We start from the raw sequence: 19314 nt of genomic DNA, 5'->3' as shown, positions 1-19314 counted from the left end.
ATTTTCAGAAAACAATTTTATTTTGTATACAATAACAAACCATTTTCAACTACTTAGATATACAGTACAAAACTAATGCAATAAGCCTTTGATAAACCAAACTTGATAGATTTGAAATCTTGAAATCAAAATATTTTTGTTCTGGTATTGCACATGTTCCAGATATTATGAATAAATGTTTTACGGCAATGTTTGTTGTAAAAATATTCAGCCTGATCTCATGAGAATTCGTACGCAACTACGTATTTTACGAGTTGGCTAAATCGTATGAAGTGAATCGTACAAAAACATAAGATTATAAAAAATAATCAAACCCCACCCCTAACCCCAATGTCACGGGCAAAATCAAACTGTACGAATCTGGTCGTACAAATGGTTACGAATTAGCCACCTTGTATAAAATACGTACGAGTTGCCATGAGATAGCATTGCAAGTGTGTAAAACTGGACCACTGAAGCTTCAGACTAACCAAAGACTTCAGAACGCTTGAATCTGAAATCTTACCCATAAAATGATTTGACCATTATTGCATAATGCATCCACATTTCCCACTTATCCTCAGATACAGTATCTTTTGTTAAGGAAAGGTTAATGAAGCAAACGATTATGAAGTGTTGATCTTCGGTTGATTCTTACGGCTCTTTAGTGGTTGTGTAGATCTTCTCATTCTAGAAAAATCCATCACATTGAGTTCTCTGGGGCAACAAGGATACACAAAGCTGTTGCTGGAGGGCAATCTCAGCTCATCAGTGTACCACATTAAAAAACTCTAAAGATTTCTTGAATAGATACGGGTTTATAAAAACATACACTATTACGAAAAAGGTGCAAACCCGTCCCTGGGATGGTACCTTTAAAAAAAGATCTTATACGTAGCATTTAGTTATAGGTGTGTACCGTTGAGGTTCCAATAGGCACCCTTTTGGTACAAATGTGTACTTTTTAAAAGGGTACCGCCCCAGTAACACATTTTGTACCCTTTTTTCAGTCACCAATGACCATTTTAAAACCACGGCATCCAAAATGTAATATTTAAAAAACAATGACAAACGTTTGCTGTAAAAATATATGTCTGTAGATAAATTTAGTTAGCTGTAAACAAATCCAGGCCTTTGTTGCTTAAAGTATCGTTCTTGAGTAAAAGCTCACGAAGTCAAATAAACCTCGATACTGACAAAATAAATAGACATAAGTTAAAACATATGTGCAGGACGGCCCACAGCACATCAGTAGTGTTATTAAAAAAAATAAAAAAATTTGCCTGCCATTTCCCCCTTATCCCTTTTGTCTTCACAGCATTCTGATTTCCACCATCACATTCAGTAACTAAAACCGGCACTGGCCTTTGTTATAATACCATTAAGTAAAAAACTTCTAGTGACAAACCTCCCAGCATAAACATGTGAAATGTCATGACCTCACAATTAGGTCCCGATCAGCAAACCACAAACCAACAACATGAGGAGATTCAGTTACACGCCATTTCAGAAGATCTCACATCAGTCCAGTTTAAAAGATCGTGCCTGAAGGTCAGAGAAGATACCCAAGCAGGACAGTTCACAGGGGTTCATTCCACACTTCACACTCTTCAATCTTGCGATTGCCTGAATAGTAACATAAGGCCCAGTGACGGCCTGACGTAGGCCTGCGTGTCAGTGGTTTGAAAAGGCCCCTGGGTGGAATTAGTATTGGAACTTTAAATCTGTTCCACAGGAGGTCCTTCCTCTTTAGGTGCCGGTTCCAGGACAATAGGAGTGATATTACTTGGCTTCTTAACACTGTGGGGAAAGATGCCAGTTTGGTTATACAGATGTATAATACACTCAATATATCTTGATAGTTTCGCTTTTACTGTAGAATAGTAAAAAAAAAAAGATTTTCTTCTGCCCCATAAAAACCAACGATTAAAGCCTGAGATACACTGCACGATTTTTGGTTGTTCCAGATGAAAGATTGGCATTGTAAAACAATCGTCACGATCGGTGGTTCTATGTCGTACAGTGATAGAGGTTCAAAGACGGTCATTTTCCCGGTCTTGCGTCCAAAGATATCCTACTATAGTTTTCTGATAGAAATTCAGGCTGATCAACCCACAGTGTGTTTGCTGCTACGACCTGCGTACTGGTATTTGTTTACCACTAGCACATGCTGGTGACGTTGCGCTAACGTGTGTCGCAGCCGTCGAAGCCTCCGTGTCATCATCGTACAGTCTACATGCTTGCTTGTCGTACCCAAGTTTAAACAACCGCACAGTGTGATAAGGTAATAATCTTATAGGAGTGCAAAAATCCTGCAGTGTTCCCTGGGCTTAAGACAGAGCATAAAAATGTGAAAAGTTAAAGAATTGACCCAGAGACCATGTTATATTTAATTTATTTAATTTATTTCTTATTAAATAAATAAAACTAAATAAATGTTTAATTTATCTAAAACAATTTATATATATTAAATTAAAACTAAATGTAAAACTAATACCTAAATTAAGCTTAGATACAGACTAAAATGCATGTTTGAGGGGTTTAACTGAAAATATCCTGAAATAACATTATTATATACAGTCAAACCAAAGATTATTCAGACACCAGATATAATTTTTGATTTTTTTTTACAATTTTGTATGACACTATAATCAATTGAGGACAGAGAAATAAAGTAAACTGTGACCTATAATACCCAAAAATCCTTTATATAGTGGACTACCAGTAAAACTGCTAAAAAATTGGGAAACTGACCAAGTGTTTTTTCTTTAAAGGACAAGTTCGGTATTTTACACTTAAAGCCCTGTTTTCCGATTGTTTATAATGAAATAGAACGGTTTTGACTGAGGTTTGGACATATGATGCTGGCCCGAGAGTTTTCGGGTGTTTATTGTATCACCTCCCATCTCTACGGTGGCTGAATAGGTGCACTGGAGCAGTCCTTCCTAAAATGCAACTTTCGTTTACAAAGACGTGAAACTCACCGAGTGGTCAGGGGTGTTCACTGATATGCTCACACAACAATCGCTGCAAAAGACGCATTCCAACAGGTTTTATCGTAGTTTTGTCCATACCCCATTGACTTGTATTAAATGTGCTGTGAGGTACGGTATTACTCCGCGCCAGGAACTTTGTTTGTATTCTTGCAATTGGCAAGGGAAGAATAAACACCCGAAAATTCTCGGGCCAGCATCATATGTCCAAATTTCAGTCAAAATCGTTCTATTTCATCATAAACAATCTGAAAACAGTGCTTTAAAGGTGCAGTGTGTAATTTTTAGGGATTTTTTGACAGAAATGCAACATAACATACAAAACTATATTATCAGGGGTGTATAAAGACCTTTCATAATGAACCGTTATGTGTTTATTACCTTAAAATGAGACGTTTTTATCTACATACCCAGAGGGTCCCCTTACATGGAAAGTCGCCATTTTGTGTCGCCATGTTTCTACAAAAGCCCTTAACGGACAAACCTTTTTTACTAAGTTGTCTCCGATGATGACATGTTTGTCCGGTGGTGGCTACCATAGTTTCTCTATGTGTTTCAAATGCGAAAGGGGGGGCAGTGTACTTAGCCGTTGGTTGCAATTCGCAACCTCACCACTAGATGCCGCTAAAACTTACACACTGCACCTTTAAGTGTAAAATACCGAACCTGTCCTTTAATTGCTAATGCAAACTTTTACACCACAGACTGAACAAAATTAAGCATTTCTTGGTAATTGGTTGACCTAAATTTGTATGAACTAATTGTGTAGATTTAACAGCTGACAGCTATTCAACATTCTAACAGAGGATGGCCAAAACCAGTGAAATAAATAGTTAAACTGAGTTCTTGTCATATTTTCTTACCATCATCGAAACTATAGCAAATAAATTGTGATAATGTGAAAAAATTTAAAGATGTCAGAATAAATTTAGGTTTGACTGTACATCACTGCCATCGTTGTCTCAAGATGCACACCAGTAAGGACATTTGGAGATTTATTAAAGCTTAAATGTTCTAATTTTACAAAGATTGGCTTAATTTAAGCCCTCTCTGTGAAACCACAGGCCTATAACACACAACAAATTATAAGAAAAATGCTATGGATTAAAGGGATAGTTCACCCAAAAATGAAAATTCTGTCATCATTTTCTCGCTCTCATGTTGTTACAAACCTGTATACATTTCTCTGTTCTGATGAACACGAAGAAAGATATTCTAAGAAATATTCGTAATCAAACCATTCATGAGCCCCGTTCACTTTCATAGTATTATTTTTTTCCTACTATGGATGTGAATGGGGCTCACAGACGGTTTGGTTACAAACATTCCTCATAATATCTTCATTCGTGTTCATCAGAACAAATACATTTATACAGGTTTGTAACAACATAAGAGTGAGTAAATGATGATGTCTTACAATGGCACAAATTACAATATTTAAACAGTATTGCAGATTATTTATTTCAAGGCCCAGTCCTTTGAAGTTACATATATACTAGACTAGGGCTGGACCAGAATATTCGAAAATTCGTTCCGTGGGTTGACATTCGATTTTCAGTTTTGAGATTCGAATATATATATAAATATTTTACAGCGTTAATGCAGAGCTTTTGCCAAGCAGGAAGTGCGCTTCACGCTCCCGCTCTATAGGTGGCGCAGAGAGACCAACATCCGTAGCCAACAGCCACCAAACCCCACCAGTGGAAGAGATCGCCTCAAACAGAAAGCACGCTTCCTGCTTTGGCATTCACGCTAATAGTGTTGTAAATAACGTTCAGTTTCTTGCAAAAACTGATTGATTTGCTTCACAAGACATCAATATGTCACACGGAGTTATGGGGGATTACTTTTGTATTGGATATATATGATTTGGCTCTTAAAGTGTGCGGATCGGTTGACTTGCATGACGGAGCACTGGGGTTTCTGCAAAATATCTTCCTTATTGTTCTGCTGATGAAAAAAAACAGTGGATGATGTAATATCATAAATAAACTTGATTTTGAAAGTATGCTACCGTTTTATTACAGTTTGTTGAACTTCGTTCATTTATTTTCGTTGTTTTATTTAAATGGCCTACCCTTTACGCTGTCAGTTATTACTGTGCTGCTAATTTCTGATACAGGAATGTTTGTTTGTTAAAAAAATGTTAGGCTACCTTATTAGAAGTATTTCTCTTTTGTTTTGTTTTACTAATGCTGTTCTCGCAGGACACGTGACAGGCACGCCGCTTCCGGCTTGCGCTGTTCTGTAGTATTTTTAAAGTTTATTAATTCTAAACGTGTCACATGTCCATACTGCACGAAAAAAAAGGCACTACGCTCCCTTGGGTCTGCAGCAACACGTCCGCCACATAATAAAACTGTAGACAGACAGACACACACACACACACGCATATTCCTGCCTTTATTAAAGAGAAAAAAATGTTCAGCCCCTCCTTCCGAAGCTTCGAATATTCGATTTGATTTCTACTAGAGCTTCGAAGTATTCGGAACAGCCCTATACTAGACCAACATATACTCACGAGTAGGGAGAGATTGGAACAGCCACTACTAAGACATGGTTCTTTTTCCTGAAGAGCCTCCACAGTCCTTTGTGATAACCTCGTACATCCAGGTCCCACACATGCAGGCACTGTAAGCAATAAACAAGATAAGGCCACAAGATAATACTACAGTTTTACTACCCGCACCCCAAGTTTTTTTTATGTCTTTCCTCTCTGTGTTTACAATGAGCCGTTTATATCCATACTTCCAAGATTTGTACCTTTAGCTCACAGTTGTTACAGGAAAGACACATCACCATTTCCCTGTGCTTCAATGTAACCCATAGGCGCTCAATAAGTATGAAGATGGTGGAGATACGAAGATTTGTCTAATCGGATTTGAATCAATTTAGTTTCTTTGCAGTATAAATATAACTAAAATATAAATAACGTGTATACAAGAACATATTTATATATTATATATTTAATCCAATCCCAAAATATCTTATGTTATCGTGTAATTTGTACTAATGTTATGTGGTTTGACCAACTTTCTGTAGTTTATGTTTCTTGTTTGATTCACAGGCACTGTGTGTGAAAGTCTAAGTCTGTCTATTACATCATTCTTATTCAACTTCAAGTCAGAAAATGTAATCTGTTTATTCAGACAGTCAGTCCTAAATATTGCATTTAAAGCAACACTATGTAGTTTTTTTTTACCTATAAATAGTGTCTCTAAATTTTTTTTCAGTGATAGAACAACTTTTAACTGGAAAAATTGTACTGTTGCTACAACCTGATCAGCCTCCTAGCTGCTACAAGCACACTCTGAAAGTGGCAGTGTAGGGTAGCGCACACAGCCCAGTACCTCCCCCTGCCTGCAGAAGAGTGTCTGATACCAGGCACTGTTGCGCTTTTCAACCACATGGGGGAGCTGTAAGTCATTTTACATGGAAACTACATAGTGTTGATTTAATCTCCAGTTTGAAGTCGTACCTTTGCCAATTCAGTCCAGGTGTTTGTGTCCGTCTCCTGCTCCATTTTGATGAACATTACAAAGGTCTTTCCTTCAGTATCTGGGATGAATGAATCTTCACATGGGTTTTTACTGTGGTCTAGGACCTCCGCCTCACTGTAGACACACAACGTATCATTGCAGTAATAGTGCACTACTGAAGCGTCTCCATATAGAGCAGCAAGATCTTTAGAAGATACTTACCGTAGTAGGTTTTGGATTTCAATCTCATAAGCATCAGTCTTCAAACTGTAAATATAGAAAAAACATCAACATTTAACTTTCACTATTTCTAACAACCAAGTAGGATATTAATAGAAAAGCAATTGTCAGTGAAAAAGATAACAGATTTACCCATCTACATTTTTCATCTGAACATTTGGAATTGTGTTGAATTTGTGCTTTTTAAAGTAAACTTCCTATAGAAAACAGAAAATCATGGTCAAATTGTGGTATTCCTATTCTAATAAAAAACACCACATAACTGAACTCATAAATCCCAAATTCAGTGTCCCATGTACAACACACTTAATCTTACTTACATGGAAGTAACCATTCATGTTAAGGCCAATGATACCAAAGTGATACGAGCGAGAGACATCGGGGATAATACATTCTCTCCCTTTCCTCTGTTCTGGCATTCGCATCCACATGTCCCAATCCCAGAGCTAAGGGACGACAATAAAACGGATGAAACGGAAAGATTAGGCTGAATAAATGTATCTGATAAGAAGAAGAGTATAATCTCCATAACATGACTGGAACTACTGTCCTTACTATTTTTAGAATCAAGGGAGGCGGTATATGTGCCCAGCTAAATACATAGCAAATACTTCTGGTTCTTAATACCCACTGACATAAATAAATATTGAAATGAGCTCCCTCACCTTCTCAGGAGTTGGCCATTTGGGTTCCAGTTCATCTTTGTAAAGGCTTTTTTTAAGCACCCAGCCGAGGCCAGGCATACTTTCTACTCTGTAAAGCAGAGATGGGTCCTCTGCTGTATGCTCGTAGCCCTGAAAAACAGCATTTTCATTGGTTAGGATAGACCCTGGCAAAGTAAAAAATAAAAATGTATCTTTATTCACTCACTTGGTCATTCCAGGCTGAGATACAGTACAGACTGTCATCCTCACGCAACAAGTGAATGGTCTGACTGAGAAAGCTGAAAAGAAATAATAGAGAGAAGCTGGTTAATCATATATTTAAGTGATGTCAAATGTTGTTATTCAATCTTCACTAAAATTATTAGAACTAATAGCTGTCCTTCTAGCAAAATTTAATAGTGTTAGAATTTGCTACCCCCTAGTGACCACTTTGCAATATTACAACTTGCAAAATTACATTGACCATACCTGAAGAAATCTATGGAAATATCCAGGTCCTCCTCCACAACAATGGCAAAATCTGCATCCTAAAACAATATTTTTTTTAAGTCAAACGCTTACAAGCTGTTTAACCATTTCATTGCTTACAGGTTGTTAAGTACATACTGGATGCAGATTAAATGTTGCAGTCAAGCTGGCTTTGTAGTGCTGTGGAAAAAAATACATGTGTTATGTTACTGTTATGCATAAGGCAATTACCAGCCATTCATACAGTACAAAATGACAAATAAATCACCTGTGATACTCTAGCATTCTTAATACTGATAGGTGTATGCTGAACTCCTTTGAGACCAAAAAGCTCCACCACATCCATGGGTTCCTAATTATAAAAAATAAAAAGGACCTACGTATTCACAAAAATTTAAAGAAGTGACTGAAGAATGCAAAAACATTAAGCAAAGACGTTACCTCATAGTACCCATCAATAAAGACAGTGATCATCTGTGGATTTACGCCATGAGAGGAAAGTAGAGAGCGCAACATTCTAGAAAAACAATGTGACTTATGATTTAGTTAGATAGTCAGGTACTATGGTAGGTGTTCATATATACAGTCAAAATTCCAGATTTTTATTGATAGAAACAAAACCTCAGAAAAAAAAACATTCATAGGATCCTGATTGGTCAGGAAAGATAAATAAGTATATACAATACTGTTCAAAAGTCTTAGGCCACCATGCTACCATTTGATGTGTGTTGTTTTTGCAATGTTATAGTGATCACATATATCAGTGGTTTTCAAACTGGGGGCCGCGAGATGGTGCCAGGGGGGCCCCAGTTTTATGGCCCCTTTTTATTAAATACATTAATTTATCATGAATTCTGTGTAATTAAACCTAAAAAATAAGGCTACTAACCAAAAGCACTACTTTTTGTATAATGTAATGTTTTTTTTTTTATTAAAATGTTGAGTTTTAGAACAGTTTTTGTCACAAAATTTCTTTGGGGGGGCCGCGAAGGAATGCACCGTACACAAGGGGGACCACACGCTAAAAAAGTTTGGGAACCACTGATATATATTATAATTATTTCTCAGTCTCTTTATTAGAATACAACCAGAAAATACAGGAAATGTGTATGTAGTATTAAAAACAGTATAAAAGTATAAGTTGAGGTATCAAATATTTAGGGTAAACTACATTTAAAGACATTTAAAATTTAAACATTAAAGTTCTGAAAATTGTTTTGTTTTTAATTTTGTGTAAATATTTCCTGTATTTTCTGTTTGTATCTTAATAAAAAGAGTGAAAAATAAATATGGATGGACATTGAACTTTGCTAAAACAACAAAGCTGGTGATGGTGGCCTAAGACTTATGCACAGTACTGTACTTAGACATAGAAAACACAAATACTTGACACAAATGTTACCAAAATATATTCAACTGCACAATTTAGTAGTATGGAAAAAACAGCAAGTCTACTAACCTATACAGATAGTTTGGTCTATTTCCGGCTATAACTGCAACTGGGATGTTGTAGACATTGTTGTTAGGCAGCTACATAAGACATAAAAATGTTTAGTCAACACATGTCTCAGAATAAGGACTAACAAAAAAAAATGTTAAAGGGGACATTTCAAGACTTTAAAAAAAATGTAAAATAAATATTTGGTGTCCCCAGAGTACATATGTAAAGTTTTAGCTTAAAATACTTCATACATCATTTATGATGAATGTTAAAATTGCCACTTTGTAGGTGTGACCAAAAATGTGCCATTTTGTGTGTGTCCTTTTAAATGCAAATGAGCTAATCTCTGCACTAAATGGCAGTGAAGTGGTTGTATAGTACAGATTAAGGGGCGATATTATCCCCTTCTAACATCACAATTTTTTTTACATGCTTGCAGAGAATGGTTTACCAAAACTAAGTTACTGGGTTGATCTTTTCATATTTTCTAGGTTGACAGAAGTACTGGGGACCCAATTATAGCACTTAAACATGGAAAAAGTCAGATTTTCATGATATGTCCCCTTTAAAGTCTGTGCTGTTATTAGTCATTACATATTAACAAACAGTACTAAAGTTTCTATAACTATTGTAAACATAATCTAATGTAAATGGAAAAAGTTCACCCAATTTAAACATTCTCTCATAATTTAGTCTCATAATATTTCCTTCCACAAATAACTCCTTTGGGTTAATACATATGCCTTCTGAAGTAAAACAATACATTTGTAAGAGAAAACAATTCATATTTTGAGCGTATTTAGTGAACGGTACTTTGTGTATAAATGTAAATAACGTATGTATACAATAAAACTATTTGTTTGTGTTCAACTAAAAAAGTAATTCAAATACTCTGGGATGGCATGAGTGTGAGAATTTTCATTTCAGGTGAGATTGCGTGTCTTACTGAATCTGGATTGAACTCTATAGGTGCTGGATCCTTGCAGCTACAAATACTCCCGTAACCCTCCACTTTACTGCAAAAAAGTTTTCTCCTACGGTTCAGCTCTGTATCCGGCCAGTGACACTCTGCCTCTGAAATAATTGAGTGAAGTTAGTTGAGTTGTAAAGAGAATGACTATACAGTATATAAGGGCCATAATAGTGAGAAACATTATTTGCAATCCATTACTAACACAGTCCAACTCAGAAAAAGGCAGAAATACCTTCAGAAGCAGTAAGTTGAACCTCAGTTTTCAACAGCACAGGATCACCCCACGTAGAGAGAGCTGGAGACTTGGAGTGCTTCTCCCCATACACTTGACCTAAACAAATAACAGTAAATGTGTATTACAGTGGCACAGTAAGTATACAAATAGATATTATCAAACAAGCATCATGTGTGTTCATGAAAGAGGGAGAGAACAAGAGGTGAGAAAGGTGATAAAAACTCAGTGTCCTTACCTCCCTTCTTCACAACCAGAGTCCACATATCTCTCCAACTCAAGGTGACAGCCACCTGACTCCCAAAACTTTTCAAAAGATTCTTTGCAGCATCTTTCAGATGAAAAGTACCCTCATCCTTAAGATACCAAGGAGAAGTGTACATATATTAGCAAGCAAAAACATGTGTAATGGCACTTTTCCATTGCATAGTACTCTACGGTTTGGGTCGGGTCAGCTTACTTTTGGGGGCCTTCCAATGGGTGCAGTACGTACTAACCAATACTTTTTTTAGTATCACCTCGGTTGGGGTTCCAAGTGACGTGAAAACACTGTAGATCACTGATTGGTCTGAGAGAATCGTCACTACCAGCGTCATCGGTATAATATAAAAGATTAGCTTTACCTTCGTGCTAGCTTGCGCTGTCTCGAGTAAACATGTTGTCATCGGTGCTTTGCTGCAAGTTCTCCCTTTTAGCAATGAAAAACATCCACAGGTTGAGAATCAGGAACACCATCTATTTGTGGTGGCCAATTTTAATTTTGTGGCAGATTGAGAAATAAATGAATGTTTGGGAATGTATAGCATTCCAACAATGCTCTCACTCATGTGATGTCACAGCAGTAGGCAGAGCAAAAATAACGACACGCCTATAATACCCCCAACTCCAAAGTGTTACTAAACTTGATAGAAAAGCAAACCAAGCCAAATTGAGCTGACCCGACCCGACCTAAACCGTGGGGTACTATGCAATAGAACAGTGGTTCTTAAACTGAAGGCGGCCCCGAGATGGTGCCGGTGGGCCCAGGATTATGACATTTTTTAAAATACATTAATTTATCATAAATTCTGTGGTGTTAAACCTGAAAACCACTGCTGTAGCTGGTAAAGCACAGTGCTTGTAAAGCCAAGGAAACAAATATACATTAACCAATATACTTTAAACGCATTGTAACATGCATTAAGATTAAAATACATAAATATATATAATCATAAAAATCAAACCTTAATAGTGAAGATAAGGATTCTGCCACGTGTGACCATGTTGAGGAAGAGGATCATGGCATCATCCTCATGTGGAGAATACGTGTCAAATACTCTTTTGGCCATCACATGACCCTAAAAAAGCATAAGAAGAGCACTATAGTCATACAACCACAAAAATACCCAACAACAGCCAAGTCATGGAGAGGATATCTGAAAAGGATACTATTATTACATAAGGGAAATATGTACCGTATTTTCCGGACTATAAGTCGCTCTGAAGTATAAGGCGCATCAGTCAAAAATGAAAAGTTTTGAAGAGAAAAAAACATTTATAAGTCGTACTGGACTATACGTCGCATTTATTAAAAAAATTATTTCACAAAATCCAAGCCCAAGAACAGACATTTAATCTGGAAAGGTAAGTTATTCAACTAAACAACAGCACAGAACAGCAGGCTGAATAGTTGTCTGTACATGTTAAAGTAATATAAACAGCTATTTACACGATACACAATAGCATACAGAACATAGCTGGGAGGCTGAATAGGCTAAATTAACACGACAAGCCAAATCAAGTTCAAAAAGGTCCCAAAGTCATTCCGCATCACTGAATCCATTGAATTACACAAATACATGAGCAACATAGTTGGTTACTGATTCATATGTAATAATTTTGACGTACAACTCGCACCTGACTATAAGTTCAAGTACCCACCAAACTTTGGAAAAAGTGTGACTTATAGTCCGAAAAATACGGTAAATGTGTTTAATAGTGTGGATGTGATCTCACAGTGGCCTGATTCAGAACTATAACATGTATGCCTCTGCCCTGCTCCCTTATCTCGTCTTCCAGCACCTGCAAGACAAAAAGTATATGATCTAAAGTAAATTAATAAAGATCAGCACATGAACGCTGTGCCAATAACATATTGTTGCCTCCAGTGGCGGCTGGTGACTTATTTTTTTGAAGCGCACGATGCGAAGTTCGTCACAACATGTATGTAGCTTGTCATGTGTGTGGTTCGTCATTTCAAAATATGTGTTCTGGGCTTTGAGAGATCGCGTGTGCACCACGTGCCATGCCAAAATAAGTGCCTGCTGCCTTGAAATTGAAAGGCCAGATACTCGCACAATCTCATGCATAATCAGAGCTTAGTGTAATGGGAGTGTCTTGCACGTATTTAGGGAACGTAGGTGTCTCTTTTATCATAAACGGTTTTGACGTGTCTCCAGCAGGCACTTATTTTGACAAAACAAGTGATGCACACAGGATCTCTCCACACGCATGACACATATTTTGGAAAAGGGAACCACACGTGACAATCCGAACACTTATTTTGAAGTAGCGCATCCTCGGAAGAGCAGTCAAAAGCCGCCACATATTATTTTATACAACAAAAGAGGCTCAGAATAACTTACAGTGGTGCCGTCCACTGCCACATAGACCTTAGATCGACTCGAGTACACCTCAATATCCAAAACCTTCCTCCCACTGGCTGGTCTGCGTGGAGTTTCCATGTTAGGCAGCGCATCATCTGAGAAATCGAGATATGCGAGAAAAAAACAATGTGAGCTAACAAACAAGATGCAAAACTAAAAGTTTGTAAAGCTTAAAACATTGACAATTTTAGTCTGTTTACAATCTAATTAATAACCAAATGACAGCATTAAAAGCATTACAAACATCAACAATTACCGTAATCTTGGGCCACATCATCCTCATTTGCAACTCTCCTTGTGTCAAGAATGAGTTTGATATTCAAAAACACTGTGATCAGTAGAAAGAGGACAGCACTGGCCTGCAAATCCAGCAAGAGAAACTCACTTAACTTAATAAATTGGAATTATATACATTACTGCTACCTTAATATTAAGTACTCCATGCTTGGTTTCATCTTTGGATACAAAGCAAAAGATAATCTGATTAAGTCGAACGTGCTGGCCTGGCAGATTCGTCGTAATGATCTTTTGTTGGTCAGTCTGTATTTCCAGGTGAGGTAGAGGCTGCGCTGCTGGCGAGGGATGAACGGTTTGGCTTTTGGGTTGGGTGTCCAGGTGTCCATACCTGCAGTACACTATTAACACCTGCCTGTATCCAACAGCACCTGCGATCACGTCTTCTTCATCTAAACAACACACAGTAAATAGCGGTTGTAAATGAGTATAATTAAGCCATATGTCTTGCAATGTAAAAAATAAACACGATGCAGGTGGAACAACTTTAATGTTCTCGAAATTCTGCAAAATTGCACATTTCAGTAGATAATTAAGGCACGTGCACGAGATGTAGAAACGAACGTTTAATTTTATCAAATAGTGCAAATGTTGAGGTAACGTACAATAGTAACATTAGATAAGAACTAGTTGGAATTCTTTATAAAGCTATTTCTGTTGACACTTCAATAACACAGTACAGAATAAAAGCCGTTGACGGTTTACCTCAGTATCGTGTTATGTCGCCACAAAAGCGACGTCCGGAATCATCAAAAGACAAAAGTGTAATTTAGTTATTGCAGATTTAGTACCATTTGGCCATATGCAAGGAATGAGCGGTGTGAAGCCAGAGAGAGAGAGAGCAAGACTAGACTCCCACTGCTGTGCTTTTCAAAATAAAAGCCACATTCCTGTGAACAACTGTTTATGAATTTATTTACAAAAAATATATAAATACAACCAAATTTAAAGAATATATATACTTTATTATATATTTTTATTAAATATATTTTATTTATTTGCTTTATAAATAAAACGAAGTATGTAAAAAATATAATTTACGATTAAATAACATAAAAATGAATAAACCTGGTAACAAAACACATTTACATTTGTTTTTGGTAGAGACTTTTTCCAAACAAGGTACAATGAGTGCAATACAAACATTTTATTAAAATCATAACATCCTAAGTCATATTTGTGGTAAATAATAAAGAACTTATAATCATAACTACATGTGCCTTTGGTATGACCACCAATTTGTAAAAGGGCAATAATAAATAACCTGATACAATGTTTATGTGTTATCAAAATACCTACAAACCAAATAATACAAATAATAAGCAGAAGCCCCTTTGAATTACTGAAGTACGTTTTGATGGCCCACATCACAAAATTGTTTTAAATTTAAATGTACATTGGCTTCTAATGCCAGAAGTGTCCCCAAGTGATAAAAGTATTCATTTGCAAGTTTCCACATATTTAGTAAAAAGTTATAGTAAAGTTTACAATTGTTCTTTTTGGTATTTATTTAAACTTTTTAGATTTAATTTTAGTCCAACAAATAGTTTTTTTTTTCTATTACTATATTTCTTTCACGTGCAGAGATTTAAAGCCAGATTCCCTGTTTACAAACGGCATGGGAACGAATTTATCAGTTTATCTGGAAGAAACGGAAAGGAGGGGTAAATATGCCTTTAAATGTTTTGTTGGATGTTGACTGGTCATTAAGTCTCTCTGCCATTTAGCAGCACCAAAGGATAATATGAGACCTTTGTTGGTTGCTGTTTATTTTGGTGAGCATTTTAACTCTAACTCATTTTAGAGATTGTATTTTATGTGGGGATTGATTTGTTTTAAATATATGGCTAAGGAGATATGGTGTACCAGATGCATCAAATGTGAATGTTTCAATTAAAAGATACAGAGGTAAAAATTGTGGGACTGTAACATAATGTTATTGCATTATGTATCTTTTTAGTGCTGTTTTCATCTTTGTTACCAAATGGAGCCTATGAAAGTAAGAAATAATACTTTATTAAATATAAATAAATGGATACATTTTGCTGATTCAACACACATCATGTAATGTTTACTGTTATTTGAATATTCCCCCAAATGTAACAACTTCCCATTTTCTCCTTACTCTTTCCATGAAATGATTAAATCACTGTTATTTGGTTGCTGTCATCTTCCTTTTCCAATCTTCTGCCTTCTCACTCAGATATACCCCCTGCTTCCCTGGCGGTCTGGCCTGACAGCAGACAACACTTTAGGGGTAAAGAGTTCTCCCTTCACTGCTCTGTAAATGACGCTAATTCAACAGGCTGGATATTGCGGAGGTTAAAAGGAGCAGAAGTGATATCTGGATGTTTGCCGTTAAATGGCACAGAATCTCCAGGCAACCCTGAAAACTGTCGATTTACAGACATTGATAGCAAGAACAGCGGATTGTACTGGTGTGAGAGTTCTGACGGAGACAAGAAAAGCAACTCTGTTAACATCACTGTGAGCTGTAAGAACATAAATGTTAACTATATATTTTAAAGCACAATTTACATTTAACGGAAACATTTCATGTTTGTTTTACTGTAAAAAAAAAATGATCTCCAAATTTTCTAGTGACTTATTGCATCTAAATTTGTTGAAATTGGCTTAACTGATGTTTCTATGAGAAAAATGTAGATGCAGAAAGTCATCTTGACCACCTAAAGTTGTTATGACCAGCTGGTTTGTAACATGTTGGTCCAAGATGGACTACCACCTTGAAACATCTAATAAACCAGCTACTGTCCAAAACCATTTGCTGGCTTAACTTGGATATTGCATCAGTCACTGTTCTTATATCTCCAGATGGTGAGATAGTTCTCCTGAGCCCTGTTCACCCAGTGATGAGAGGAGAGTCAATAACTCTGGAATGCAAATCCTGGTTGTATAAGCTCAGCCAGACTCTCCTCTACAAAAATGGAGTCCAAGTCCTGTCAGTGAACGGCACTCAGATGACAATCGAAAATGTCACCCAAGATGATGAGGGCTTCTACAAATGTGCTTTTGCCAATACAAGTCTGGAGAGTTCAGAGAACTGGCTTTCAGTTAGAGGTGCGATGTATGATTTTTGTGCAAGGTCTGCTTAACCACTGTGTGCATGTAATTTCACTTTCTAATTTAGTGACTTCGTAAACTTGCCTCTGTAGAGAACTCCACAGCTGACGCAAAAGATGAAACAACATCTACAGGTAAGAAATCTGACATCATACCTGTGATTGATGTTGGAGTAATATATATATATATAATAATGCCTGTGTTTATAATTGGTATTTATGTTAACCAGGATATCTGGTATGGTTGCCAGTGCTCTTGATAATATTGGTTCTTCTGGTGGTTCTTCCTGTGCTCTGGCTACTGTTTCCAGGTCTCAGGTACAGTATATTAATTTTCTCACATTGCTGCAATATCAGAAAAAATATCCCTGACTGTCACTATTCAAAAATGACACAGAAAGAGTTTGTATTAGATACTTAGAGGTACATATTGGCACCAAATGTATATCTGTAACTAAATTCTACATAGTAGGACATTTTTTGGGACTTTTTTGAAAGTGAAAAAATATAATAATAGCATCAGTCAGTCCATTTAGGATATGTTAAAGGTATACTTTAAAACTTAAAAATGCATAAGCATGCAATGTAATTTAAGTCTTTTAAAACTTTAAACTAGGTTTGTTTGATTACAGTATGTGCATTTTGTTTGTACAGTTTGTGATAGCTTATGTTTATGAGTGTATTACATTAATTTTATTGAATAAACTTCTGTTGTACATTGTTCATTATAAAGTAAACAGCAATGTTTACGCATGGTTTTCAGGGAGAAATTGCTTGCCTGTTTCAATGGGGCATCCAGAAGGGAACGAATCCAACAGGAAATGCCTAAAACCAAGCAGGACGTGACTGAAATCCAGTGGGATCTTCCCTGGATGGAGATGACCAATCTGCTGGACAAGCAACAAATTCCTGGCATCAAACCATTCTTCTACAATAAAGTTGATTATTTACACTCTTAAAAACAAATGTGACGCCATAGAAGAACCATTTTTGGTTTCCCAATGAGTATTTCAGTCATTTATTTTTTTTTACCATTTTAGTCTGTAAAACCTTTTCTAGTACATGAATCCTTTCACGAAACAGAAATGTTCTGTGAATGTTAAAAGTTCTTTATGAAACCATAGTGTATACAGGAGTGTATAAGTGTTTCTGTATAGCTCAGTTACGTTTGCAGCATGAAAGGTCATTGGTTTTGAACCCAGGAAACACAAGTACTGATAAAAAAAATGTATAGCGTGTAATGCAATAAAAGTCGCATTGGATGAAAGCATCTGCCAAATGCATAAATATATAATAAAATGACATTATTATTATTATTATTATTGCAACATATATCTGATTTACGGTTTCAGCAGTAACAACATAAACAAGCGGCTGTCGCGGTCCGCAGTAACTTCCGGTAAACTCCGCTAATAATAAATAACAACAAAGTACTTTAAACGTAGTTTATTTATATAACAAGCAAAACAACAACACATAGATTACCTAGGAAACCAAAACATTTGTTATTTTCAACGAAGCATTTGTTCAAGAGATCAGTTTAGCAACTAGTCAGACCATTAAAAAAAAGAAACCGGAAGTAAGGTTCGGATCCAGACGTGTATCACGTGCGTCCGATGAAACCGTCTAAAGAAAGAGGTTGTGTAAAATCAAATGCAGAGGTCACCAATAAACATTCCAGGTGGCAACAAACAGTAGACTAATGACATATTTACCAATAACAATCTGTTTCCGTACACTGTAAAAAATTAGCTGTAATTATACGGCTGGTTGCCAGTAACTTACTGTAGAAGATAAAGACTGAAAATGTTTCATGTTTTTTTAACTTTGAAAAAAAACATAGATGTAAAATCTACAGTAAGTTACTGGCAACCAGCTGCCAGTAATATCCATTAATACTGTAATTTCTACAGAATTGTTTTACAGTGTAATATAGCTTTTGAATGAATAAATAATGCCCATAAATAAGAATGTTATGGGTAAAGTACATTTAAATAAATAACTTTTTTTGTCATGCATTAGTGTACTTTAATGAAATATACTGAAATGTTTAAAATATATACTATTATTATTACTCTTGATAACCATGTCAGCCGAACTCTGTAACTTGAAATTACATTGAGGTAAATGCACATTCAAATGTTCTTTAGCATCCTAAAACACTTTGAAGGTAAAATTGAAGTTAATTTCAGAACATTTTCTTCACTTTTAAAACACAATTTAATGACCCCATCTTTTCCAAGTGAATTTACTCGGATCTTGAGATTACCGAGCACCATGTTTTGATAAATACAAATATTATGTCCAGATTAACAATTGTTTTTTTAAAGTATTTTACAAGGGAACATTTAAAAACATACAAAACCTACATTAATATGTTTCTGGCTGTTTACAGTGTATCACACATAGCATGCAATATACTATTAGTATTTCTTTATCAATGTTATCAACATTGACTGCATTACTGTAGACTGTACTGGTGTTTGAAAAGAAGCAATGATGTACAGTGATGAAAAATGAAATATCCTCTGGTTATATTTCCTCTGCCAATTCACAATGGCATCCCTGTGCAAGTCTGTGTGTGTTTATAGTTTTTTGACCATATGGCAACAGTGTGTCACTATTAAAATAGATAATGATAAGAATTGAGTCTTTTTGTGTAGACAGTGTGACAGTAATCTAACAAAGATGGACATTTCAAAGAAATGCATGTCTGGTCTCTTAAGACACCTCAGTAACACTGAAAAATAACACTAGAGGGCAGTGTGTTTTTGCTTTGTCCCTATCTGAGTCATGACATCACACATTATTACTAAAGTTAAAAA

The 19314-nt window shown here is 36.0% G+C and overlaps 2 protein-coding genes across 2 annotated transcripts; one reads left to right on the top strand and one right to left on the bottom strand.

Annotated features, from left to right (window-relative positions):
- Position 1: 1 nt before the first annotated feature.
- On the bottom strand, positions 2-13749 carry pomgnt1 (protein O-linked mannose N-acetylglucosaminyltransferase 1 (beta 1,2-)). The gene is made up of 21 exons (XM_073870252.1): positions 13619-13749; positions 13372-13474; positions 13095-13210; positions 12466-12531; positions 11694-11807; positions 10709-10826; positions 10471-10569; positions 10212-10339; positions 9284-9354; positions 8266-8341; positions 8093-8176; positions 7963-8004; positions 7825-7883; positions 7562-7634; positions 7357-7485; positions 7012-7137; positions 6824-6888; positions 6674-6718; positions 6451-6586; positions 5494-5603; positions 2-1779 (listed from the first exon to the last, which is right to left on the bottom strand). Exons 1-21 carry the CDS (start codon positions 13736-13738, stop codon positions 1698-1700), a joined length of 1962 nt encoding a protein of 653 aa, XP_073726353.1. The 5' UTR covers positions 13739-13749; the 3' UTR covers positions 2-1697.
- On the top strand, positions 13660-17812 carry LOC129450799 (immunoglobulin superfamily member 1). Its single transcript, XM_055213809.2, has 8 exons — positions 13660-13815; positions 14994-15073; positions 15370-15408; positions 15613-15903; positions 16242-16487; positions 16583-16624; positions 16720-16807; positions 17253-17812. Exons 2-8 carry the CDS (start codon positions 15028-15030, stop codon positions 17446-17448), a joined length of 948 nt encoding a protein of 315 aa, XP_055069784.2. The 5' UTR covers positions 13660-13815; positions 14994-15027; the 3' UTR covers positions 17449-17812.
- The last annotated feature ends 1502 nt before the right edge of the window (positions 17813-19314 follow it).

This window comes from Misgurnus anguillicaudatus, chromosome 8 (genome assembly GCF_027580225.2).
Source record: "Misgurnus anguillicaudatus chromosome 8, ASM2758022v2, whole genome shotgun sequence".
NCBI classification, from domain to species: Eukaryota; Metazoa; Chordata; class Actinopteri; order Cypriniformes; family Cobitidae; genus Misgurnus; species Misgurnus anguillicaudatus.
This window is presented reverse-complemented; position numbering and strand designations above follow the sequence as displayed.